This window comes from Bipolaris sorokiniana (assembly GCF_000338995.1).
Source record: "Bipolaris sorokiniana ND90Pr unplaced genomic scaffold COCSAscaffold_13, whole genome shotgun sequence".
Classification (NCBI taxonomy): Eukaryota; Fungi; Ascomycota; class Dothideomycetes; order Pleosporales; family Pleosporaceae; genus Bipolaris; species Bipolaris sorokiniana.
Window position 1 is genome coordinate 1,272,536 of NW_006911907.1, and position 21,597 is coordinate 1,294,132.

At 51.5% G+C, this 21,597-nt stretch overlaps 8 protein-coding genes across 8 annotated transcripts; 5 read left to right on the plus strand and 3 right to left on the minus strand.

Annotated features, from left to right (window-relative positions):
• The first annotated feature begins 482 nt into the window (after positions 1-482).
• On the plus strand, positions 483-2,923 carry COCSADRAFT_39906 (uncharacterized protein). The gene is made up of 6 exons (XM_007704946.1): positions 483-732; positions 790-803; positions 896-1,040; positions 1,091-1,105; positions 1,172-1,681; positions 1,732-2,923. Exons 1-6 carry the CDS (start codon positions 655-657, stop codon positions 2,590-2,592), a joined length of 1,623 nt encoding a protein of 540 aa, XP_007703136.1. The 5' UTR covers positions 483-654; the 3' UTR covers positions 2,593-2,923.
• Positions 2,924-3,711: 788 nt separating this feature from the next.
• COCSADRAFT_149894 (uncharacterized protein) lies at positions 3,712-7,483 on the plus strand. Its single transcript, XM_007705334.1, has 4 exons — positions 3,712-4,153; positions 4,206-6,037; positions 6,087-6,404; positions 6,458-7,483. Exons 1-4 carry the CDS (start codon positions 4,058-4,060, stop codon positions 7,125-7,127), a joined length of 2,916 nt encoding a protein of 971 aa, XP_007703524.1. The 5' UTR covers positions 3,712-4,057; the 3' UTR covers positions 7,128-7,483.
• Positions 7,484-10,020: 2,537 nt separating this feature from the next.
• On the plus strand, positions 10,021-11,545 carry COCSADRAFT_240570 (uncharacterized protein). The gene has a single exon (XM_007705335.1). The coding sequence runs from the start codon at positions 10,249-10,251 to the stop codon at positions 11,407-11,409; it is 1,161 nt and encodes a 386-aa protein (XP_007703525.1). The 5' UTR covers positions 10,021-10,248; the 3' UTR covers positions 11,410-11,545.
• COCSADRAFT_240569 (uncharacterized protein) lies at positions 11,546-13,060 on the minus strand. The gene has a single exon (XM_007705336.1). It carries the CDS (start codon positions 12,951-12,953, stop codon positions 11,682-11,684), a length of 1,272 nt encoding a protein of 423 aa, XP_007703526.1. The 5' UTR covers positions 12,954-13,060; the 3' UTR covers positions 11,546-11,681.
• Positions 13,061-13,670: 610 nt separating this feature from the next.
• On the minus strand, positions 13,671-15,136 carry COCSADRAFT_192990 (uncharacterized protein). The gene is made up of 3 exons (XM_007705337.1): positions 14,839-15,136; positions 14,605-14,780; positions 13,671-14,539 (listed from the first exon to the last, which is right to left on the minus strand). Exons 1-3 carry the CDS (start codon positions 15,120-15,122, stop codon positions 13,773-13,775), a joined length of 1,227 nt encoding a protein of 408 aa, XP_007703527.1. The 5' UTR covers positions 15,123-15,136; the 3' UTR covers positions 13,671-13,772.
• Positions 15,137-16,165: 1,029 nt separating this feature from the next.
• Positions 16,166-17,417, plus strand: COCSADRAFT_149908 (uncharacterized protein). Its single transcript, XM_007705338.1, has one exon. The coding sequence runs from the start codon at positions 16,176-16,178 to the stop codon at positions 17,346-17,348; it is 1,173 nt and encodes a 390-aa protein (XP_007703528.1). The 5' UTR covers positions 16,166-16,175; the 3' UTR covers positions 17,349-17,417.
• Positions 17,418-17,661: 244 nt separating this feature from the next.
• COCSADRAFT_39910 (uncharacterized protein) lies at positions 17,662-18,976 on the plus strand. The gene has a single exon (XM_007704947.1). It carries the CDS (start codon positions 17,972-17,974, stop codon positions 18,683-18,685), a length of 714 nt encoding a protein of 237 aa, XP_007703137.1. The 5' UTR covers positions 17,662-17,971; the 3' UTR covers positions 18,686-18,976.
• A 356-nt stretch (positions 18,977-19,332) lies between these two features.
• Positions 19,333-21,096, minus strand: COCSADRAFT_184100 (uncharacterized protein; the record flags this gene model as incomplete). The annotated part of the gene is made up of 3 exons (XM_007705339.1): positions 19,333-20,803; positions 20,861-20,914; positions 20,966-21,096. The coding sequence occupies 3 exons, from the start codon at positions 21,094-21,096 to the stop codon at positions 19,333-19,335; spliced, it is 1,656 nt and encodes a 551-aa protein (XP_007703529.1).
• Positions 21,097-21,597: the final 501 nt, after the last annotated feature.

Genomic DNA, 21,597 nt, shown 5'->3' on the forward strand with positions numbered 1-21,597 from the left:
GCCAAGACAAGTCATCAACTACAGTGCAAAATGTGATGTCTTGCCATGTGGGGTCAACGCTAACAGAACAGAGAGAGATTAATTATTCATGCCAGCAATGCGAGTAGCTAATAAGATATTGGCGGGTAGCATCGGGCGGCTCCACTCGAGATGCTAGGGTTGTAACGCGCGCAGTGGCAGTGGACAGAGAGAGGAGCGGTCAAGCTCTCCGCCCATCTCACGACCCCGCATTGGGCCAAGGTCTGTAGCTGCAGCAGAAGCAAAAGGTAATTTTAGTAGCCCAAACAGGGTAGCAACGACTATACTTTGGCGTGAGCTTTGGATCTGGTTCAGCCAAAGGTCATTACGAGGCTGATAGTGTGCAACTAAGAATAGATTGAAGCCGAGGTGGGTGATGGTTAGCCAGGTACGAGTGCAACGTCATCCGAAGCGGAAAGAAGCAGCCCTGCAACATCCCTGCTAGCTGCGTGGGCGGGGTCTTTGCCTGCATCTGCCTCAGCACAACACTGTTGTACATCAAGAGCCACGCTCCCCGCTCTGAGGCCATTACCTGTCAATCTCAGCATCGGTCTTGTCTGTTTTCTTGTCGACTTTCCATCCCCTAACCAACATTTACGGCTCGACCTTTTTGGAAGAAACCATCAAATAAGCATCATGTCTGACCCAATTGTCGATGCCGCGCAGAAGCACCCTGCGCCAGAGGGACTGGTGTACACATATGGCACTGCCGGGGTAGGTACAAACAGAGTTCATCTTATTGACATCATCAAGCTGACTAGGCATCTGTAGTTCCGAACAAAAGCGTACGACACCCCTCAAACTGCCCAGCCGATCCTGCTCGCCGCCCACCAACACCCCGCACTCAGAACCCTTAGAACTAGGCTGACCGTCGCAGTGATGTCCTCGATTCCGTCTTGACCCGAGTTGGTATGATTGCAGCCCTCCGCTCACGGGCACTGAAGGGAAAATGGATCGGAGTCATGATCACGGCTTCCCACAACCCACCTCAGGATAACGGTGTAAAGCTTGTTGAGCCAATGGTATGTTTCGAGTACAGGATGTGCCAGTGACGAAAACTAACTCTGTCCAGGGCAACATGCTGCAGGTATGTCCATTTTCACTGCTCGGACCCCGACACGATCGATAGCGGGCGATCTAATAAAGCACACAGGAAGACTGGGAGGTTATCAGCACCGAGATGGCAAACAAGGCTACGCCCGAAGACGTTTCCAAGTACTACCAAGAGATTGCGGACAAGCACAAGATTGACCTTAGCGCCCCTGCTCGCGTTGTTGTAGCCCGAGACACCAGGGCGTCAGGATCAAGGCTACTCGGATGCCTTGTCGATGGTCTCAATGGCGCCGGCGCCGAGACCAAGGACTATGGGTTTTTGACCACACCCCAGTTGCACTACATGGTTCGTTGCCTCAACACACAGGGCACACCAGAGGCATATGGCGAGCCTACCGAAAAGGGCTACTATGAGAAGTTTGGCACAGCCTTCAAGACAGCTCTGCGTGGCAAGAAGCCTTCAGGTAGCTTGACGGTCGATTGCGCTAATGGTGTTGGTGGACCCAAATTGAACGAGCTGATCAAGTATCTGCCATCCAAGGACGAGGGCGGTCTCGAGATTTTTGTCATCAACGACAATGTCATCAAGCCCGAAAGCCTGAACGTTGACGTAAGTGGTGCGTTGCTTCAGAGTGGAACTTTTACTGAGCATGGACACAGTGTGGTGCAGACTTTGTCAAGACCAACCAGCGAGCACCCCCGTCATCAAAGGCTGGCCCTGGGGACCGATGCTGCTCGCTCGACGGCGACGCTGACCGCGTAGTGTACTACTTCAAGGACGAGAAGAATGTGTTCCGCCTGCTTGATGGCGACCGTATTGCGACTCTTGTTGCTTCGTTCCTAGGCGACACGGTGCGTCAGAGTGGACTTGCTGACAAGCTTACTATTGGAGTTGTTCAGACCGCATATGCAAACGGTGCCGCCACAAAGTACGTCGAGGAGACACTGAAGCTCAAGGTCGACTGCACGCCTACCGGTGTCAAGTACCTGCACCACGCGGCTGAAAAGCTCGACATTGGTGTCTACTTTGAGGCCAACGGCCACGGCACCGTCATCTTCTCTACTGACACGCTCGATACGATCGCAAAGCACGAGCCTCGTAATCCTGGGGAAAAGGAGGCTCTTGACGTGCTTCGCGCATGCATCAACCTCATCAATCAGTCTGTTGGAGATGCGCTTTCCGACTTTTTGCTCGTCGAGGTTGTGCTTGCACACAAGCACTGGGGTCCACAAGAGTGGCTGTCGACATACAGCGACCTGCCCAACCGCCTTCTCAAGGTGCAGGTGCAGGACCGAAGGATCTTCAAGACCACAGACGCAGAGCGAAAACTTACGTCACCTGAGGGCCTCCAGGCGCAGATCGACAAGGAAGTTCAAAAAGTGCGCCAAGGACGCTCTTTTGCTCGTGCCAGTGGTACCGAGGACGCAGTTCGTGTGTACGCAGAGGCCGAAACACGAGCTGAGGCCGACGATTTGGCCAGGAAGGTGCACGATCTCGTCAAGGCGGCGGGTGGCGCTTAGAAGCCGCTGCACGTGTTGCCAAGTGCTATTCGCTCTTGTGGGGAGATGTGTTTGTATGAGCAAAGCATTTGTCAAAGAGACGGGGCAGATGAAGCAAGGTCGGTCAAAAGCTTCAGCATGGACGACTTGTTTGCACCGGATTTGTTAGTCCTGGGCGAACAAAGAAAAAGACAGTGTGGGGAGTCTGAGGAAGTACATTGATTTGGGTTCTTTGGTGTTGAGATGACAAAAAATGGCGGTAGATATTGCTGCTAAACGAATGAATGAAGTATGATATTTGGTATGAATTAGGAAAGAAATTCAACCTTTGCTAGAAACAAACAAGCCTCGGTACTATGGTGTAAGATTACGTGAGATGCTAGTTGTGTAGTACCAACTTGAGCACGATAGCGATTACGAACGGGAGTAGATTTACAAACTGAACTGGCCGATTGATGCAAGCATATATTTGTGATGTACACTACTTTATTGCCAGCTCATTCCTGTTCCATGTGAGTTGCTCATGTTAATGATGGGCCGGAAGAGTCGGCATGGGCAGTGGCCAATGAAGGAGGCAGCGCCACGTGCACACGAAACCCACCCCTTGGAGCATAAAGGTGGCGGTGATTGTGGTGTGGCCTGAAACACGAAACCAGGAAACCGCAGCCTTATCCGGAACAGTGGTCACCCTGTTGAATATGAATAACAGCCATGGGACGGTCCCATCTCGGTCGGCAGTCGAAGCGCCCATTTCCGACGGATCAACGACGGATCAACGATGGCGACCGACTGTGCCGCAGCCGAGTGGCGGTGCAAAATACGATAGTTTCTTCCACATCTCCAGTTCCCCTACGGTTCGTCGGCAAAGAGGGAGGGAAAAACGAAAAAAGGCGTCTCCGGACGATCACTTCTCCTAATGAACGGGCGGCTCCCTACTCCAAGGCGCTTCCAATGACATCCAAGCGAAGGACCAGGGCCTGGAACCCAAAAATAAAGACAGCCGCAAGCCTTGCCTTGGCCTGCCGCGTACCCTTTTCCCTTTTCCTCGTCGGCGTCAAACGGCGGCGCTGAGCCAACGAATGGGCGGGCGTGCCTGGACATGTGACAGGGATCCGCCCGCGAAGGGGGGGCTAATCGTCATCCTGGGGCCAACAGGCACCTCGCCGCCGATCGCAACATTTCGCTGTACCACCTTGCGACTCTGCAACTACACGCCTGTCTTCACTCTCTTTTTATCTTTGCTATCGTTTATACTGCTCCTTGCGTAATCTGAATATTCCAATCGCAGGATATCCTGCGTTTAGAAAACACTTTTGTAGTTTGCTAATCGTCTGCTTCTACGAGGTGACCATCTGCCAGAGACATGCGCTGAGCAACCTCCCATCTGACAATCTCCCCTCCTTATCTTTCCAGTATACAGTGCGCCTGCACATGTCCGACTAAATACCTCTCGCTATACACCGTCACAAAAACTCCCACATTCGCTATGGCTTCCATTTCCCGTGGTACGCTGCTCTGGCGGGACCTGAGCGTGGAAGAGAAGTTTGAGCAATTGATGCAGAATAACCCACTCGGTGCTCAAGTATGTCGCATGCTCCCTCTTCCCCGCCAGAGATCCCCCCTGACAATTCCAGGTATCACAAGACTCGGTTCTCGTCGCTATCGGCACCTCCTTTGGCATAACCGCCGCCCTTTTCATCGCCTTTTTAATTCTACGACCATTTAATACCATCGTTTACGCCCCCCGCCTCCGTCACACAGACGAAAAGCACCGACCGCCACCTCTGGATAAGAGCCTTTTTGCCTGGTACAAGCCAGTCTTCAAAACAAATGAGCCCGAATATGTCGACAAGATTGGTCTAGATGCGACGCTGTTTCTGCGCTTTGCCCGCATGTGTAGGAACATGTTTGTTGTACTCGCCATCCTGGGCTGCGCAATCATCGTCCCCGTCAATGTTGCCAGTTCGGTGCCAACTCAAAAAAAGGTTGAAGGTGATATTAGCTCCAGGATCATTTTTCTCATGACGCCAAGAGACTTGGCTGGTCAAGTCTTTTGGGCTTTTGTCGTTTTTGCCTATATTCTAGATATCACAGTGTGTGCGTTTCTCTGGTGGACATATCGTGCAGTGCACCGTCTACGACGCCAATATCTCGAAAGTTCAGACTACCAAAACAGTCTCCATGCCCGGACCTTGATGATCACCGACATTAGCCGTAGCTTTCGCAGCGACCAAGGTATCATTGAGATTGTGGATACGCTGAAGACTACCCCCGACGTACCCCGCGTATCCATTGGACGAAACGTGAAGGATGTTCCCGATCTAATCGAGGAGCATGAAGAGGCGGTTGTGGAACTTGAGAATGTCCTGGCGAAGTATTTGAAGAACCCAGCTCAGCTGCCGGCCGAGCGCCCCATGTGCACTCCGCATAAGAAAGATCCAGAGTTTATTGGTGGAAAACAAAAGGTGGACGCTATCGACTACTTAACAGCTCGCATCCAACGGCTCGAGGCTCAGATCAAGGAAGTCCGAGAGTCAATTGATAAGCGCGACGCTCTTCCATATGGTTTCGCCAGCTACGAGAACATCACTTCGGCTCATACTGTAGCATTCAATGCCCGCAGTAAGCATGTCAAAGGAACCACTGTCCGCCTTGCACCCAAACCAAAGGATATTATCTGGAAGAATCTGACTCTGGATCCAAAAACGAGGCGGTGGAGGAAGACTGTGAACAACTTCTGGATTACGCTCCTGACACTGCTCTACTTTATTCCCAATGCCCTCATTGCCGTCTTCCTGTCAAAGCTTTCCAACTTGGGTTTCGTATGGCCAACTTTCCAGACCGAGCTGGCCCGACATGCCGACTTTTGGGCCGTGGTACAAGGTCTTGCTGCGCCGGCTCTAACGTCTCTCTTCTACTATTTTCTGCCCATCATATTTCGTCGCCTCTCGATCAAGTCCGGAGACCAAACCAAAACAAGTCGTGAACGCCACGTCACGGCACAACTATATGCCTTCTTTGTATTCAACAACCTCTTTGTCTTTTCACTCTTCAGCGCCGTCTTTGGCATGATTGTCATGATTGTCAACCTCGCAACCAAGCAAAACGTGCCTTTCATGGAGATTTTACGCTCCGTTGCCTTTTTTGATACCATAATGCGCACGCTCTGCGAAGTCTCGCCTTTTTGGGTCACGTGGCTTGTGCAACGTAACTTGGGTGCGGCCATTGACCTGGCGCAGGCTGTGAACCTGGCTTGGGGCAGTTTCTCGCGCAAGTTTCTGAATCCCACTCCTAGGGATCTGATCAACCGGACTGCACCGCCGCCGTTTGATTACGCAAGTTATTACAACTACTTTCTATTTTACTCGACTGTCGCCTTCTGCTTTGCGCCCTTGCAACCTGTAACGCTGGTCATTGTTGCAATCTACTTTTCTCTGGACAGTTGGATGAAGAAGTACCTTCTTATGTAAGTGGACGTTGTCATTTTAGTTTGAGTGCCAACTGACAATATCCAGGTACGTTTTCTGTACAAAGAACGAGTCAGGGGGTGCATTTTGGCGTGTTCTCTTTAACCGTATGCTCGTCGGCATCTTCCTCTCGAACTGCATCGTCGCACTTTTGGTTACTGCTCGTGGAGCGAACTTCAAATGGCACATGCTCGGGGCCTTGGCACCTCTTCCTATAGGGTTAATTGCGTTCAAGTTTTACTGCAAAAACACCTTTGACAATTCGCTCAAGTACTACACCCAGGGTGATAGCAAGAAGGGTGTTGAAGCGCCCACGCCAATCGACAAGGAGTCAAGGAAGAGGGACCGTGTTGCTGTGAGATTTGGGTATGTTGCTCTTATTGCTTGCAGATTTGCAATCGTTACTAACAATCAATTAGTCACCCGGCTCTCTACCAGAAACTCACCGTCCCCATGGTCAACGAAAAGTCAAAACACCTACTTGCTGAAATCTACCGGGGCCGTCTAGACGGCGACATTGGCGACACAGCCGCCTTCAGCGACGTCTACACCATGAAACGCATGTCCAAAGAAAACCCCGGCAAAATGGCATCCGGCGCCGCAGCCCCCGCTCCCTTTGAATTCGTCTCAGAATCCAACATGGACTTTGAAAACTACAAGAACCGACCCGAATTCAGCGACGAGCACGGCGGCGAGGGATCCGTCTACGGCGGCGAATCCAGCACCCACCGTCCCGACACCCCGAATTCCCACTTTGGCGGTGCTGCTGACCGCGGGCGCTCCCACTCCCGCGACTCAGACCGCACGTTTGGTGGTGCTGACGAAACAGGCGTCTCGTATCCAGCTGGCTACCACCAAACCCCTTCTGCACTCCGAGAATACAGCCCGAGTCCTGAACCGGGTCTCGGAATGCGCAGATTAGACAGCACGGAGAGTCCGTACGAGATTCCTGATGATGAAGGCAAGAGGAATTTAGTGAACAGTGCTGCGCCTATGGGTGCGGTTAGAGCACCGGCACTGCAGCAGCAGTATACGCCGTATAGTCCTAGTAGGGATGGGGCTAGGCAGCAGGATTACTTTAGTAGGTAGCAGGGTGGGGATATGATTGGCTTTTTTTTGATGATTTTCTGGCATAGCGGGTTTGGTGTTTTTGGATGATAAATTTTTTTCTCTTGAGGGAAAAAGGGTGAGGTTGGGATATAGTTGCATATCTTGATGGGTAGAGAATCAGATGGGAGGATTTGAGGATATTGATATCGAATTCAATAACATTTTTGAGAAGAAAATTGGGGGGGAGGGGGGGTTTCTAGCTGAGTGAACTTGCTGACGCTAGTGAGGATGGCTGACTTGGGGGTTATCGTGCATGGCTTCGTTACGAAGGATGTTCGCAGGTCTAGATACTAGAAATAATTTCTAGAAGTAGTCTGACTCTTCGCATTTTTTTCTCCCCCAATGTCTTGCCTTTTTATAGGTGGGAGGACTTTGAATGTGTAAAATGGCATCGCGCCGCTTTTCCCCCCCCCCCAAAACAACGGTAAGAGAAATCGCGTTTTGTTTTTCCCCCCCGTAGACTCTCAATACCCACCTCTCCACTCCCCCCTTTTTTTTTATCGGGAGGTTTAAGAGGGGAATCGTGATGGCATACATAACAGGTGAATTCCTGCGTGGTATGTAATACGCTGTCAAGAAAATTAAACTACAGCAGTTAAGAATGTGGTCGAGGGGATTTCTAGACTTGGAACGGGTTTGTGTTGTGCACGAAGTTTTTCTTAGTAGTTATTAGAGATATTTTGGGTGATGGGTGAAAGAGGGTTCAATCGGATATCTTATTTTGTTACGCATAGATGCTCTGGCGTGGTAGCAGGGAGTAGGGTAGAGAAGAGATGTACGAGGTATGGGATGAGGAAGAAAATATAGAAGTGAGTGTGTAGGGATTTTTCTAGCTTGGGTTGTTAGGGAGGTGTTGGGAGAGGGGTGGATAAGGATGGGGAAGGTAGCGAGGTACAGCGATGGAAAAAAAATTTTAGGAGAAGAGGATAGTGGGGGTTGTGTTGGGGGGGGGGGCAGCGTAGAAGTCTGGGTTGGGAAAGGTAATGGATATTCGAAACGATTGCGTGGGGGACTGGAGTACCGCGTAGCAATGGCGCTGTGACTTTGCACGAGGGCGCATAAAAAGGCCATTGAGGATATGAAAATGATTGGAATGGTGCTTGGGTAGATGGGGTTTCCCTCATGGCAGCAACTTGGTCGCTTGGGTCGTTTATTGATGTATGCTAGCTATGCTATGCATTAGTTTAGCATGTGTATCTTTTTATCTTTATGGCTCTGTCTTGCGCGTATTGCTTGTCTCTGTACAAACGAATAAATAAAATGACTATCATCCTTCCTTGCTTAGTCTTGTAGCCGCTAAGAGCTGTCGTAGCAATGCTCGGAAATCAGGTGCGAGAGAATAATAGGCATTCGTGGAGGGCCTAAGGTACCAGTTGTGGACACTATGTGGTTCTAGAATGTGGTCTGTAGAGGCCGTGAGAGGTGAATGTTGTTTTTCACTTGGGAGTTGTCTGCTTGAATTATATCGTAGGAGCGAAGGATCTGCGACGAGAGTTTGGAACTAGGGTTCTCAGGATTATATAACGCGCCTGGTGTATGACTTTACGAGTAGGGCCGAGCCATGCCCGGCAGTCTTTCTGTTTGACGACCCATTTGGAGTCTTGGAGTGCCTGTATGCAAACTCGGCCTGTTTCGCGGAAATTTTTCTAGACTCAATGTTTCGTCATGCTGCTGCTGCTGCTGGTACTTACAGTTTAGCGAGTAGAACTCACGTGGGGATATGCATGGTTTCCGGTCACGTGTGAGGAAACCGTCAAAGCGTTGAGACGAAACAGCACGTGACCATTGATACATCACCGAATGCGTCGCAATGGCAAGAATAAAACTCGCGATTGCGATCAACTTTGTGCCAGAAGATGCCTTATTTGGACCTCCAGACTACACTAATCCTATCCTTACTCCTGCCCAGACGCCGCATAGCTTCACAGGTCAAACCGACTGTGTGGAGAGTTTCGCAACAGCACTTGGCCTCAGGCAATCAGCAAGCGCACCCAGGCAAGGCTGTTTGGTCCCTGAGTAGGTGCCAGGACTGGATGCGACAAAGTTAGCGAGCCGCTGTCATGATTGCCACCTTCGGCAACGTTTCCGGCTTTTTCTCAATGCCAACCAGTATTTTCGCTCTTGGCTCTCGGGCTGCCGAGCCACAGCCTGGCAGCGTTGGAGCCCGGGAGCCTGGGAGCCTGCAACTTCTCAGCCTCTACTAGGAGTTGTTGTCTCAGGACCCTGCCGCGAAACAGTTGGCGAACTTCCATAGTCAAAGTTGTGTACTGGCAAAATATACCTTCACCTGGATGATTTTCATACGAGGGTCTGGAGAAAGGCCGAGTACCTGACCTCCCAGCCAATGGCCATGGACGAGAAGGCGACGATGCGGTTCGCAGATGGGAGCCCCACCAAACCTTGTCGGGTCCCTGGCACGCGTACTCGCTTGGCAAGGGCAGTGCCATGATCCGGATGTCATCTGTCCCGCAACCAAAAGAAAAGCCGCCCAATGCAAGCAACGTTCCATGACTGAGTTTTTCGTCTCCAGCACTGCCTGGGCCACGTTGGATTCTCTCAACGGATGCAAACGGGTGCTACGTGGACCATGGTGCTGATTGATTTCAGCACTTGGCCCCCACTTGCATACTACAGTAAGCTGAAGGACGCCGGCCCAAAATTAGATTGGTCCACTGCGGGGACCAGCCGCCCTACGAGCACATGGCCTTGTCAGCGCTGGCTTGGGTTCACCGTGTTTCGAGCAAGTCAGTGTGGCATACAAAGCGACCGTCTGCTATCTGGGGTGCGACAGGACAAGACCAGAGTACAGCGCACACAAGCCCTGACTGACATCACGCCGATCACGTGCATGACGTGTTTCGCCTCGCAGATCTTGGGCTGTGTGAGATTACTACTACGCCGCTAGCAGACCGTCGCCTACTTCCACAAACAAGCATACCGTCCGTCAGCAAGAAGCTTATTATCCACCATCTGGCCCCCTCGCCAGGCGCCCATCCTCCTCGCTCGAGTCGCATCAGCCGGCTCTTTTGCATACCACACCCCCTCACTCACACACACTCACACACACACTTTTCAGAGTGTCAGACGTTGATACCCGACAATGAATATGATGCGCAAGAAGACGTCGTATGTGCACATTACGCCCATTCCCTCCTTCATACCGCGTCAGCTCGCCATCGACTTCCTCCATAACCATGGCGAGATCATCGAGCTGAACCCGCTCGTCACTGGCCATGAGCCCATCAAAGCACCGCGTGATGCGCCCGCTGACGAGTTCTACTCGACCTGGTACGAGATCTCGCAGCGCATCCAGTACATACCCGGCATTGGTAAAATGGGCAGTGGCGCAATCAAGTTCCGCGGCGTTTTCCATGACCTTCCCTTTGGCCTCCAAACACACACCTATGCGCCTGCAAACGTGGACCTACGCAACAAATGGCAGATTTGCGGAAATCAACCCGGCGAACCACCCGAGCCAAAGGAACTAGGCTCAAGTGCTCCACCCGAGGGGTTGTACATTAGGGAAGATGTCGAGATCAAGTGCAATGTCGCCATGATCAGTTTTGTAAAGAAGGAGATGCAGGCCGCGGCAAAAATCATGGTAGATCGGTTGGTGAAGAAGGCAGAGTTACTCGACTCGGGTGCGCTACACGCCCTGATGGAGAATGGCCGACTAAAGACCGTCAACCCAGCGGATCGTTCAACCCACGATCACAGGTCACCACGTCCATCACCATCACAAGTATACTCGGCACCTCTGTCGCCCCACCAGTCGCCAAATTTCCCCCACCGGCAAAGCCTAAGCTACTCGCAGTCCGACAACCAACACCCTCCTCCCATCCCCCCAAAGGAACTGCTTGGCCAGAACAATGTAGTCATGGAACTGCCAGGCGATTTCTACTATCCCAACCCTCCTATATCCCAAACACCAATCAATGACAAACATGCCTCCTACGCTTCTGAACCCTCGCAACCCTCTCCTAAATTCCAAGACGCCCGCTGGTCGACAACGTCACACAGCACAGTATCATCGCGACCAAGCTCATATGCTACATCAGACGGCATGCGGTCCCCCGGACTCGAGGGGAAAGCATTTGCGTCGGAGCTACCGACTATGGAAGAGACAAGGGAAGAGCACGAGTCAAGGCAAAAGAGAAATAGCATCCAGAAGGGGCAGCAGTCCCACTATGCATATAACCCTCAGGATTTTGCAAGGACGCAGCATCAATACGCACAGGGTCCACCATATCCCGGTTATTGATGTTTTTGCCGTTCTCGGGGTTTTCGGATAGATGGGTGGGAAAAAGTACCATCGGCAAAGGAGAAATGGGTTAGTTTTGGGTGTTTGGGGGGCAGGGCGTTGGAATGAATACACGAAGACGCGCTTCACGACCGGTTTTATGAACATACAAATTGCGGGTTTTTTTTTATTTTAGATATCCCCGCCTTCGAGCTTTGCAGCAAACATAATGGAATTTTCTTGTAATGAAAAAAAAGATCTCTTGACAAAAACCATTCGCAATGTAACCCGCTTCACGCAACGACAACAACATCCAACGCACGTTTATCATCCTTTCTCACCTCCACCCATCCCTCCTTCTCAACCCTCACAATCTTTCCATCCACACATATGCGCCTCCACCTCGCATCCTCCTCCAGCCCCTCGAACCGAATCCGCAACCCATCAATACTTTCATACCTCACCCCCGCCTCGTGGACGTGCTTGCCCCCTTGATACGCCAACCCCATAATCCGCATGGCCTCATCTGCACTCTTCGGGCCGAAATGCACAAGCCTCACGCTCCCATCTAGTGGCGCCGAGGCAGGGGAGATGCAAAACGGGCGTTCGAGATGCGAGACTAGGGTCGCCAAGACGTACATGTGCTCCGTTGTCTCTAGCGGGGTCCATTCCTCCCCATTCTGTAGCCAAAGCAGGTAGAGGTGTGCCTTGTAGGCGTGCGGCGGACCGCCGTCAGCAGGATACAAAGCTTCCTTCGCGGCCATTCGGAAGCGCTCGACGCCGTATTGGCGGTAGTGCGCGGTGTCGCTGTCTGCGACGAGCGAGGCGTGCATGCCCCAGCTTGCTACGACTGCGCCGTGGAGGATGCCCTCTCCCTTTTCATTTTTTGGAAGTGCTTCTTCGGAGCGGGCTTCGTCGACGAGGAGGCGGGCGCCTGGGGAGAAGATTGCTGTGAAGACGGGGAGGGGCGCGGAGTGCGGGGATGCAAGGGCGGCGAGGCCCCAGGTTGAGGACTCACTGCCGGTGTTGATGGAGTGGTAGAGGGCATTTGCGGTGCCGAGGGGGAGGAGGACAACTTGTGGGGAGGTGTAGGTGGTGTGGTGAGGAGGGGAGAGGAGACCGTTTACTAGATCGACTATGCCGCCGTCGCCTGAGAGGAGGAGGATGCGGAGAGAGGTTCCGCTGTTTGCAGCGGGAAAGAAGATGCTGCTTGTATAGTCTGAGATGCTGGTTGCTGAGGTCGTTGTGTGGACTTTGACCTTGGATACACCATCTTCGCCATGGATGGCGGTTAGAACCGGTTTGACTAGGCTGTTGAAAAAGCTTTCTGCCTGGCGGGCACCAGATCCTACGGAGATGATAACGTGGGTTTCGCGTTGGGGAAGTGGTGTGTTTGTATCTGGTGAGTCGAGAGCTCGTTTGGTGATGTCGAGGAGCAGGGGTGGTTTGGTGGCATCTTCATTTTCTTGTAGAGTGACGGTAGCTTGGGATGTACCATCTGCAGTTGGTAGATCAATGACAATCTTCCTAGGCTGTGGCGCCTCCGCCTCATCGACCGTTGCCATGGCCGGGGCGTTAATGGAGGGGTTGAGTGAGGAGTGGGGAGCTGTAAGATGATATCATCGCGGGGTTGCTTGTTAATCAATTTAGTGCCGCTTATAACGACATGATGAATATAATTGCGACATTCTGTTCGTAGTGCCGGCCTCATATCCACGCCCCTCCCAAGAGTTTTATTGCATAAAGAAACAGAATCTACATAGCTCCAAACTCTACTGCTACTTGTGCTCCCGCTCTATACTACTCAGATGACAGGGATCTCCGTATTACCTTAGCGCGATTCTCACACGACATGTACATATCCCTGCTATATAGAACTAGTACAATCAGACGAAATGGCCTTGGCAGGTAAAGTGTAGATCTAAGCACCTTCTTCCATTCAAGAGTTATAGGTAGGCTTATAACGCACCCCCATCTAGCTCTATTGCGGGATCTCGGATCTCGGATCTCGGATCTCTCTCAGTCTGGACACCCCGTCCCGTAGCGCTGACATAGTGTCAGTCTATATATCAAGAAAGTTCCCACCGATCTTCCCACACAGCCCAGTGGTTTGACTTGCATTCGTCGTAACGATTTCCTTAGCATTGCTGTGTTGTCCATTTCTTATGAACCTACTTTGGCACCGTCTAAATGTCAGCAAGGTCTGAAGAATTTGAAATCAGTCTTTAGCAGTTGGAAATGGATCATTGGAACATATCAAGATATGTAATTATAATATCATTAAACCATCATCTATCACGCTTCCTCTAGCGTAAGAGCGCATGGGCCCCATAGTCCCAACCTTAATATGTACATTATAACCGGATTACAAGTATATATCGTATCTAAGAACTGACCTTGGAGCCAACCTTGAAACCTCCTTCGGGGAAGGGCACGATGTTCTGCTCGGTTGTGTGCTTTACTCTGGCCATTGTGATGGTCTTGTTCTCCTGATCGAAGATTGTGTAGATTGCACGGATAAAAGGGTCTCCGAATATACCAATGGACTCTTGCCGAGCCGTCATGAAGAGGCCACATTTGCCATCGGCAAACAGGGTGACGATTTCGTGCAGCGGAACGTCAATCTTGCCACTAGCACCAAATACGACGGAGATGTAGCCCTTGGAATGGTTGGAGTCCCGGTACATACAGTCGACAGGAACCACCTGGGATCCGCGTGGGGGTGTGCCGGTGATGCCAAATGCGTGGGAGATAGCGCCGAAGATGGTTTCAGTCACGTACCAGCTTGCAACGCCCGTGTCGATCAATACGGGGACACCAACACCACTTTCTCCAAAGGTTTGTGACGTGCGGTTGCCGCCGTCAAGTACAACTTCCAGTGCAGTGACGTTCACGTTGTTAGTTTGACCACCAGTGAGTGTATTGGAGAATGGATCTACCATCTCCAGCGTGATCATGTCGCCATCGACCTTTGCCTTGTCATAGGCGCCACCGATGATCATCTGGGCATTGGTGACGTTGAATTCATCCGGACCAAGGTAGAAGCTTGTTGCCATGATGTCAATCAGTGAGGCGTTCTTCAACTGTGGTAGCAGATATGGTCCCTTGCCCATACAGTCAGGTCCAGCAGAACCACATTCGAGAGACAAGCCTGGATGTCGGAACCAAACCGTTAGACTACAGTCGTGCACGAAGAACACAGGTGTCTTGACATACCCAGAATAGTCCCAATTGGTTTTGGAACTCGTCCGAGGGACGGATAATTTGACGTGTACCCGAAATACATGTTGGGCATGGTGACACCGCCCAGGACCAAGGTGTCATTGAGGAAATCGCCATTTCCAGATGCATACAAAGCATCGAAGAACCCAGGCCCTGCATAATGACAAGTTCTGGAAGATGTACAATTAGCGCTTGCAAAAAAGAAAAAAGCCAAAGATGGTCACTCACGACGAGGTCAAGTTGTCAAAAGTGCCATAAGTACTGCATGCGGTTGGATCTAGGACACATTCTTGGTTGCGCGAGTCAAGAAAGGAAAATCGTGGGCTGCCAGTATCGACTTTGAGCGATTCCTTCTGCGGGGGCGTTCCGACCTGGAATTCTGCGTAGTATGCCGCGAGACCCGCGTCTCGGACTATGGGCACAGCGATGGCGCCTGGGGGAAGCTCGGCAGAGACAGCAGGGAGTGCAAGGGCGGCGAGAAGCGTGCGCGAGACTATCTTGGAATCAGGCATGATTGTTGACTGTGAGAGAGCAAGATTGTGCAGATGCGATCAAGGAAAGGGAATACGGAGTCATGGCAGCTCTTTATGTGAGTACATAGATGCCTCTCTCTTGGCTGACCGAACCAAGGCACTCCTGAATGTGGGTTGTGGACTGTGATCTCCAGAGCATATGCACTGCCAAGAAGGTGGCCAAGGCTTATGTTGGCTATGTACTGAGTCGGACCGTGCCGCGAATGTAGCAATACGAGTACGATGACTTTGAGTTTGGCGTCCTGTATTTGGCACAGACCATTGCACCTTGTCTTTGCAGTTGTGTGAGTATCTTGACAGTTTGTATGTTTGCGGGTTTCCCGGTTTTTCCAGAACAATATATAGGATTGTGGAGGAGCGTGTTTCATGGGTGCCAAAGTGGACGCTGCATTATGTAAACACGAGCTCCTTCCTATCAGAGGCCCATCCACGTTGTTATCGCAACCCGCTAGCCGGATTATCCCCAGCCAACTCGTCCGCCATTTCCACCGGCCAGTTCAACTTGATTGGCGGCATCTTTTTCCCTAGTCAACTCTCACACCACTACACAGTCTTGATCGGCAGACAATTTCCCATGTCAAGCAAATTCTTACTTTTTATAGACTACCGGGATGGGAAATACATACATCGCTTTTGCTATTTCGGTCAATCTCCCCTGTGAACTCAATGTCCTTGCTTCTCAATACCACCTTGTTGACATCATGCCATGTAGCTTACACGAAAGCAACGGTGGGATCATAGAACGCCTAGACTCCAAATCGCTCTTACCTTACCCAATGAATACTTAGTCGGTGGGGATAGTGTTTGCAATGTGCCCCGAGCAGAGGTATCCATTGTTACCATGTAAGGTTGTCGGCATTGCATCTGCTGCATATGCTAACGTGAGGTCAGTTCGACAGACAGATAAAAACCCCTATAAATTGAACTTCGTTCGGCATTACTTGGCTATACAGCATTTGCCGGGTGACATCGTCATTTCTCCACCATTTTCTCTCTACTATTCACACAAACACAATGTCACATTCGCAAAGTATGACAGGCAAGCTCGCGCTCGCGATACTTGCATCTTCTGCCTGTGCCCTTGTAGCAGAACCTCGTAGCGCTGCCTACAGTGTCGACGCCCTAGCAGCCGCTCCGCGATCATTTGATTTTGAGGCCGAGTTTCGAAAACTTCGCTCAAGGCATCCTACCACGGAGAATGTCGAGAAGAGACAAGCCGATATTGCAGGTCAGCAGGAAGGATCCGTCACTGTACTGCCCAACGATCCTGGCGTCACCTACCTTACCCCTACTATTATTGGAAATCAGACTTTCAATCTGATTTACGATACTGGCTCGGCCGACTTGTGGGTGTTTGGAAACGAGACATCACAAATGCAAGGTCCGGACAAAACCTACTACTTTCCATCGTCGTCTGCACAACTGTTGCCCAACTATAATTGGAGCATCACCTACTCAGGCGGCTCCTCGGCCAATGGCATCGTTTACACGGATATAGTCAAGGCTGGCCCAGTTGTGGCCGAGAAACAAGCCGTCGAGGTAGCAACCTATGTCCCCTCCTATATCGACTCGGATGGTCTTATGGGTCTTTGTTTCGGCATCCTCAACCAGGTAAAGCCTGTGCAACAAACCCCTTTCTTCGAAACCGTGGCACCGACATTGAAGAAGAAAGTCTTTGCTGCAAACTTGAGGCCCGAGGGCAATGGCTCTTGGGACTTTGGCTATCTCGACGAATCCAAGTACATTGGCGATATCACATATACGCCCGTCGTCGGCAACATGAAGCATTGGACCATAGCGGTTGGAGAGTACGGCGCGGGCAACAAAACCTTTGAATCGGCCACCATCGGTAATACCACTGTCGACTCTGGTTCCCCGCTCATCTACCTAGCGGATCAGGCCGTCGCCAACTACTACAGCCAGGTTCCAGACTACGAGTTGACACTCGGCGGTAGTAACACCTTCCCATGCAACGCCACACTGCCAGATTTCACCTTCAAGATCGAGGACCAGACATTTTCGGTTCCTGGTCAATACCTCAACTTCGGCGTGTCTGACCCATTGCGGAAGAGGTGTGCGGGAGTCATCGTTGGAAAGAGGACCTTGCGTAATTCTCTCTTCGGCTCCATTTGGATGAAGAACTTTTATGTCGTTCACAACATCGAGGACAGCATTCCAAAACTCGGTCTTGCACCCCAAGTTTAGACGAATCGGATATGTCGCCCCCTAGAAGCACACCAAATTTGTATATATTGAATGTTTTTGAAGGTTCACGTGACCGAGATGAGTAGATGTCAACATGTAAATATGTAGTATGTAGACTTACTAGTTTAACGAGAGGTGATTTTGTCGTAGTCGCTCAAGACAAGCTACTGAGCTAAGTAAAGTTACCAAATTTGAGCGAAAGTGTGATATTCTTGTACCCTGCTTTAGGGCGGCTTTGATCCTGCGGGCGGCGCAGCAGCGAGGGTTACGTCATCACTTGGCAATGGGCACCAGGAAAGAAGCCTAGAGTGAAGGGCGGGCAGACTCAGCCGCGCCAGCTGTCCAGCTGTCAGCAGCAACCAACAAAGCGACAATTGCGACGTGTCGACGCCGTTGCATACAAACCACACCTTCTGTCTGCTCCACATAGGAGCCTCGCCGCCGCCTCCGCTGCCTCCGCCAGCCGCCCGTGCTCACATCACGGCGATACCCAGTCCCGCAGAGGCCGAAAACCCAACTCTACGTCGTATCTCGCGCACTCGTCATAGCCTCTGCCTACGCGCACATGTGCAGCTAACCACGCCCTCTCCACCCCATATTTCCGCATTTCCACGCCCGCAATCATGAACGGCTGGCTTGTCTTCGCCATCGTTCTCATCCTCTTGGTCTCCGGCACCTACTTTGGCTGGTATTTTTACGCGCGCTGGAATGCCTCGCGCAATGGCCTTCCCCCGCCCTCAATGAACCCCATGGTGGCCTTCAGCAGCTCAAACGCCGAAGCCTCAAACTACCCGGGCCCCGCTCCCACCGGCATCAAGGGCTGGATCGACGCCCAAGTCCGCAAGTTCAAGAACCGCAACAACCGCTACACTACCGGTAGCGGCTACGAAGACACGGGCTACGGCTCCCGCGGCGTTGGCGGCGGCCGCGGCGCAGGCAGCCGCCTCGATCCCGACGAAGCGTGGAGTTCGCGCGTGGGCGACGAGGCATACTATGAAGAACAGGAATTGGGCCTCCACGACCCCCCGCACGCCGCTAATCAGTCTGCCAATCCGTTTGCTGGCGAGCCCGCCCGTGGCCGCAGTCGAACTCGCGAATCGTACGACGAGCATCTCGATGCTCACAATGCCCCCAATCCCTTTGGCGACGACGCTGCGGCCAGTCTGCGTGGCGTCAGCCCCAGACCCGTCATGGACGCTGATACGGGGTACCGTGGTGCTGCGACAGCGGTGGGCAAGTCCAGTGCGGATCCACGTAAGAAGAATGGGAGTCCCGATAGTCATCATGATAAGAGTCCCACGGAGAGTCGGAGGAGTGTCTTCAGGGAAGCAATATAAATTTTTGTGTGAAAATGGATACAAGAGGAGTTTGGTAAACGGAGGGGAGCATCCTCTTTTTTTTTGAGACAAATATATCTTTTTTTCTGATCTCTTTGTTGAGATATCAGGGGGTTTTTTCAGCTGTGAAAAACGGCATATCTAGACACGCCTGTGGTGATGAAAGTATATATATGCATATACACATGCTCAACCCAATTTTTGCGGGGAAACAATGTTTACACTTGCCACATGTGCTGACCCTGTCTTTTTTTGGGGGCATTACTGGTCTAGAATATAACATGTGTGGGGCTTGGATAGCGCCTTTTGCACGGTTCATTGGGGGATCGACACTACTACGTACGACGAAATACTCAGGGTCCAGTTGCAACGTTTGCTAGTAGGTCAAAAAGCAAGAATGCGATACTGGTAGTTTGACAAGAAAGGAATGCTGTATATACCGCTAAATACCCAATCGAGTAAGAGAAAGGAAATGAATGACTGGAAGAGTGACAAAGGAAAGGAATTCTAAATGCGGGAGAGAAAAGGAAAAGTATATCATCATGTCTCGTGACATCCTTCGTCTTCTCCACGATACCGTACTAGGCCCCTAGCACAATCCACGCACTCCTACTTTCCCACCAAACCGTCACCCCCCCCCCCCTCCTCTACACAACCCACGTCTTCCCATGCATCTTGGCAGGGTTCGACGCCGTCGGCGGCTGATTCGTCCATATGATCCTCTCCTCGCGACGATGGATATCTGGCCATTTCATGTGTGTTAGCGCGGGAGTCCAGACGGGGCGTTTGCCGTCTGCAAAGTCGAGGTCGGCTTGCTGGGTCCCTGCGCGGCGGTGGATATCGTTTGCTTCTGGGTGGGTTACGGCGGGGGTGTACCAGGGGAGAGTGTATTTCCATGTTGGTTTTTTACCTAGTGGGAGGAGGAGGTTGTCGGTTGTTTGTTGCGGCTCTGCGTCGTCTCGACGGTGGATGTTGGTGACTTGCATGTGGGTTATGGCGGGGGTGAACCATACGTGTGGGGGTTTGGTGGAGTAGACTTCTTCGTCTTTGGCTTTCTTCTTGTCTTCCTTGGCCTTCCTTTTCTCTTCTTTTTTGCGTTGTTTCTCGTATTTGGCGTAGTCGTCGCCGAGGCCGGGTTCGGATGCTCCGGGGGATTGGCGGGCAGGAATGTGGGAGGATTCGGGGGAGACGATGGGAAGGGCTTCGTAGGTGGTCCAGTCATCGGATGGAATGGAAATTGGTTGGTTGGGTTTTAAAGGGGGTAGTGGTTTTGAAGGTGAATGACCGTGCTCGAAGAACTCTGGCGGGGGCACGGGACTTGCCTCCCGTTTCTGATATTCCTTGCCAATAGACTTTACGCTCTTGATCAAGGGAAGGGGCGCGCGACCATTGCCATGGTGTAATGGATATCCTAGCCTGAAATTGTTGGCTGGACGGGGGACCTCCCTACGCCAGACTATAGAAGCAGGTTTGTGGGCAATCTTGTCAAAACTCATTGCAATTTGATCCTCTGAGACATCCGGATTCTGATCGGAAACAACCGCCACAGTTTCTTTTGGAAGGAAGTCTTCATCACCCTCTGCAGTCATGGCCTCGACCGGCAGGGAGGATACTGCTGGCTCAGTGTTGGGAAGCGCATCTTCGCGGCGGTAAACACCATCAGCCTTGTGATGACGCTCAGCCCAAAGCCCACTAGTAATCAGGTGTTCTGAAAAGTCCTTATCCACAGGCTCGATACTTTGGACATTGCGACGCTTGCTGGTCACGTACACCTCATCGTCAGTCGGAAACCCTGGGTTGAGTTCAGAGATAGGCCTTGGGTTAATAATTTGCGGAGGCTCTATAGGAACCGGCATGGCGATGGGGAAAGGCCTAATGTGCTTGCCGGTATCAGGAAGAACCGGTACAAGATTCTTAGGATGGTTAAGGTAAGGAAGAGCATGAAGCTTGGTGTCTTCATCATTATCCCCGCTGTCACCAACGGGACCCCCAGCCACTGATTCGACGACACTTGCCAGCTCACCTTCTGATCCATCATCACGTCGCCAGACGCCCGCGGCGTATTGGTGAGTGACAGAAGGAGCCATAGTCGGGCCACAATACTTGTCCCACAATTCCCTGTAGCCGATGAGTATGGTCCTAACCAAGTTTATCGCAGAGCAGATCAAGACTTACATCGGAAAGCTGTCCATGACACAGATTGGGCAGTGCACATCCTTCTTTTCATCCCTGTGTTTCATCAGGACTGGTCAAGTTGAAGTCAGAATGGTTTGTACTTACCAGGATATAGCCGGGTCGTCACACATAGCTGCATATCTTGCGACAACAGAAGGACGACCAGTGGGTGCAGCTAGAACTTGTGATGAGAGGAGACTAGCCAGCACCACGTAGGCGAAGCATTGATGCGACATTGCTGCAGTTCGCAGGGTAGCCAGAATCCCAGAGAAATTGACAAGCTACCAATTGAGAGAGTTGGAGGATGTGAATCTAGGAAAGGCTTGCAGTGAATATAGTGTTCAGTTTAACCTGTCGATTCTGAATGTGTTGGTCTGGTTTGTCTCATGGCTCAAAGGTCGTCGCTCCCTTTATCTTGGTCTCAAAACCTGCCTTGTGAAAAGATTCATGCAACCCATCGTCATTGTAACTCTTGCCTATCGTTTGAAATCCGCCTGAATCCCTCAGGCCAACCCTCTGGTCATTATGAAGCATGTATCAGCGCGAATTTTGAAATTTTTGGCCCCTCGAAGTTTGCGCTATAGAGTCCCTCCTTCTCAATCTGGCTTCATAGAGAGGCGTAGTGAGGTTGATACGCAGGTCTATGCAAGAGCATGCGAGGCGGGCTACGAATAGAAACAACCCAGACCCGAACGTCAGATTGAGATAAGCGCCGTGGGGAAGTTCTAGACTAGTAC

Coding starts and splice junctions, on each gene's coding strand:
- COCSADRAFT_240570 (XM_007705335.1), top strand. CDS start 10,249: ATGAATATGATGCGCAAGAAGACGTCGTATGTGCACATTACGCCCATT.
- COCSADRAFT_39906 (XM_007704946.1), top strand. CDS start 655: ATGTCTGACCCAATTGTCGATGCCGCGCAGAAGCACCCTGCGCCAGAG. Junction 1,682..1,731: donor CCGAAAGCCTGAACGTTGAC/GTAAGTGGTGCG, acceptor GCATGGACACAG/TGTGGTGCAGACTTTGTCAA.
- COCSADRAFT_149908 (XM_007705338.1), top strand. CDS start 16,176: ATGACAGGCAAGCTCGCGCTCGCGATACTTGCATCTTCTGCCTGTGCC.
- COCSADRAFT_149894 (XM_007705334.1), top strand. CDS start 4,058: ATGGCTTCCATTTCCCGTGGTACGCTGCTCTGGCGGGACCTGAGCGTG. Junction 6,038..6,086: donor ATGAAGAAGTACCTTCTTAT/GTAAGTGGACGT, acceptor GACAATATCCAG/GTACGTTTTCTGTACAAAGA. Junction 6,405..6,457: donor CGTGTTGCTGTGAGATTTGG/GTATGTTGCTCT, acceptor ACAATCAATTAG/TCACCCGGCTCTCTACCAGA.
- COCSADRAFT_39910 (XM_007704947.1), top strand. CDS start 17,972: ATGAACGGCTGGCTTGTCTTCGCCATCGTTCTCATCCTCTTGGTCTCC.
- COCSADRAFT_192990 (XM_007705337.1), bottom strand. CDS start 15,122: ATGCCTGATTCCAAGATAGTCTCGCGCACGCTTCTCGCCGCCCTTGCA. Junction 14,781..14,838: donor TTTGACAACTTGACCTCGTC/GTGAGTGACCAT, acceptor TACATCTTCCAG/AACTTGTCATTATGCAGGGC. Junction 14,540..14,604: donor ACCAATTGGGACTATTCTGG/GTATGTCAAGAC, acceptor TCCGACATCCAG/GCTTGTCTCTCGAATGTGGT.
- COCSADRAFT_240569 (XM_007705336.1), bottom strand. CDS start 12,953: ATGGCAACGGTCGATGAGGCGGAGGCGCCACAGCCTAGGAAGATTGTC.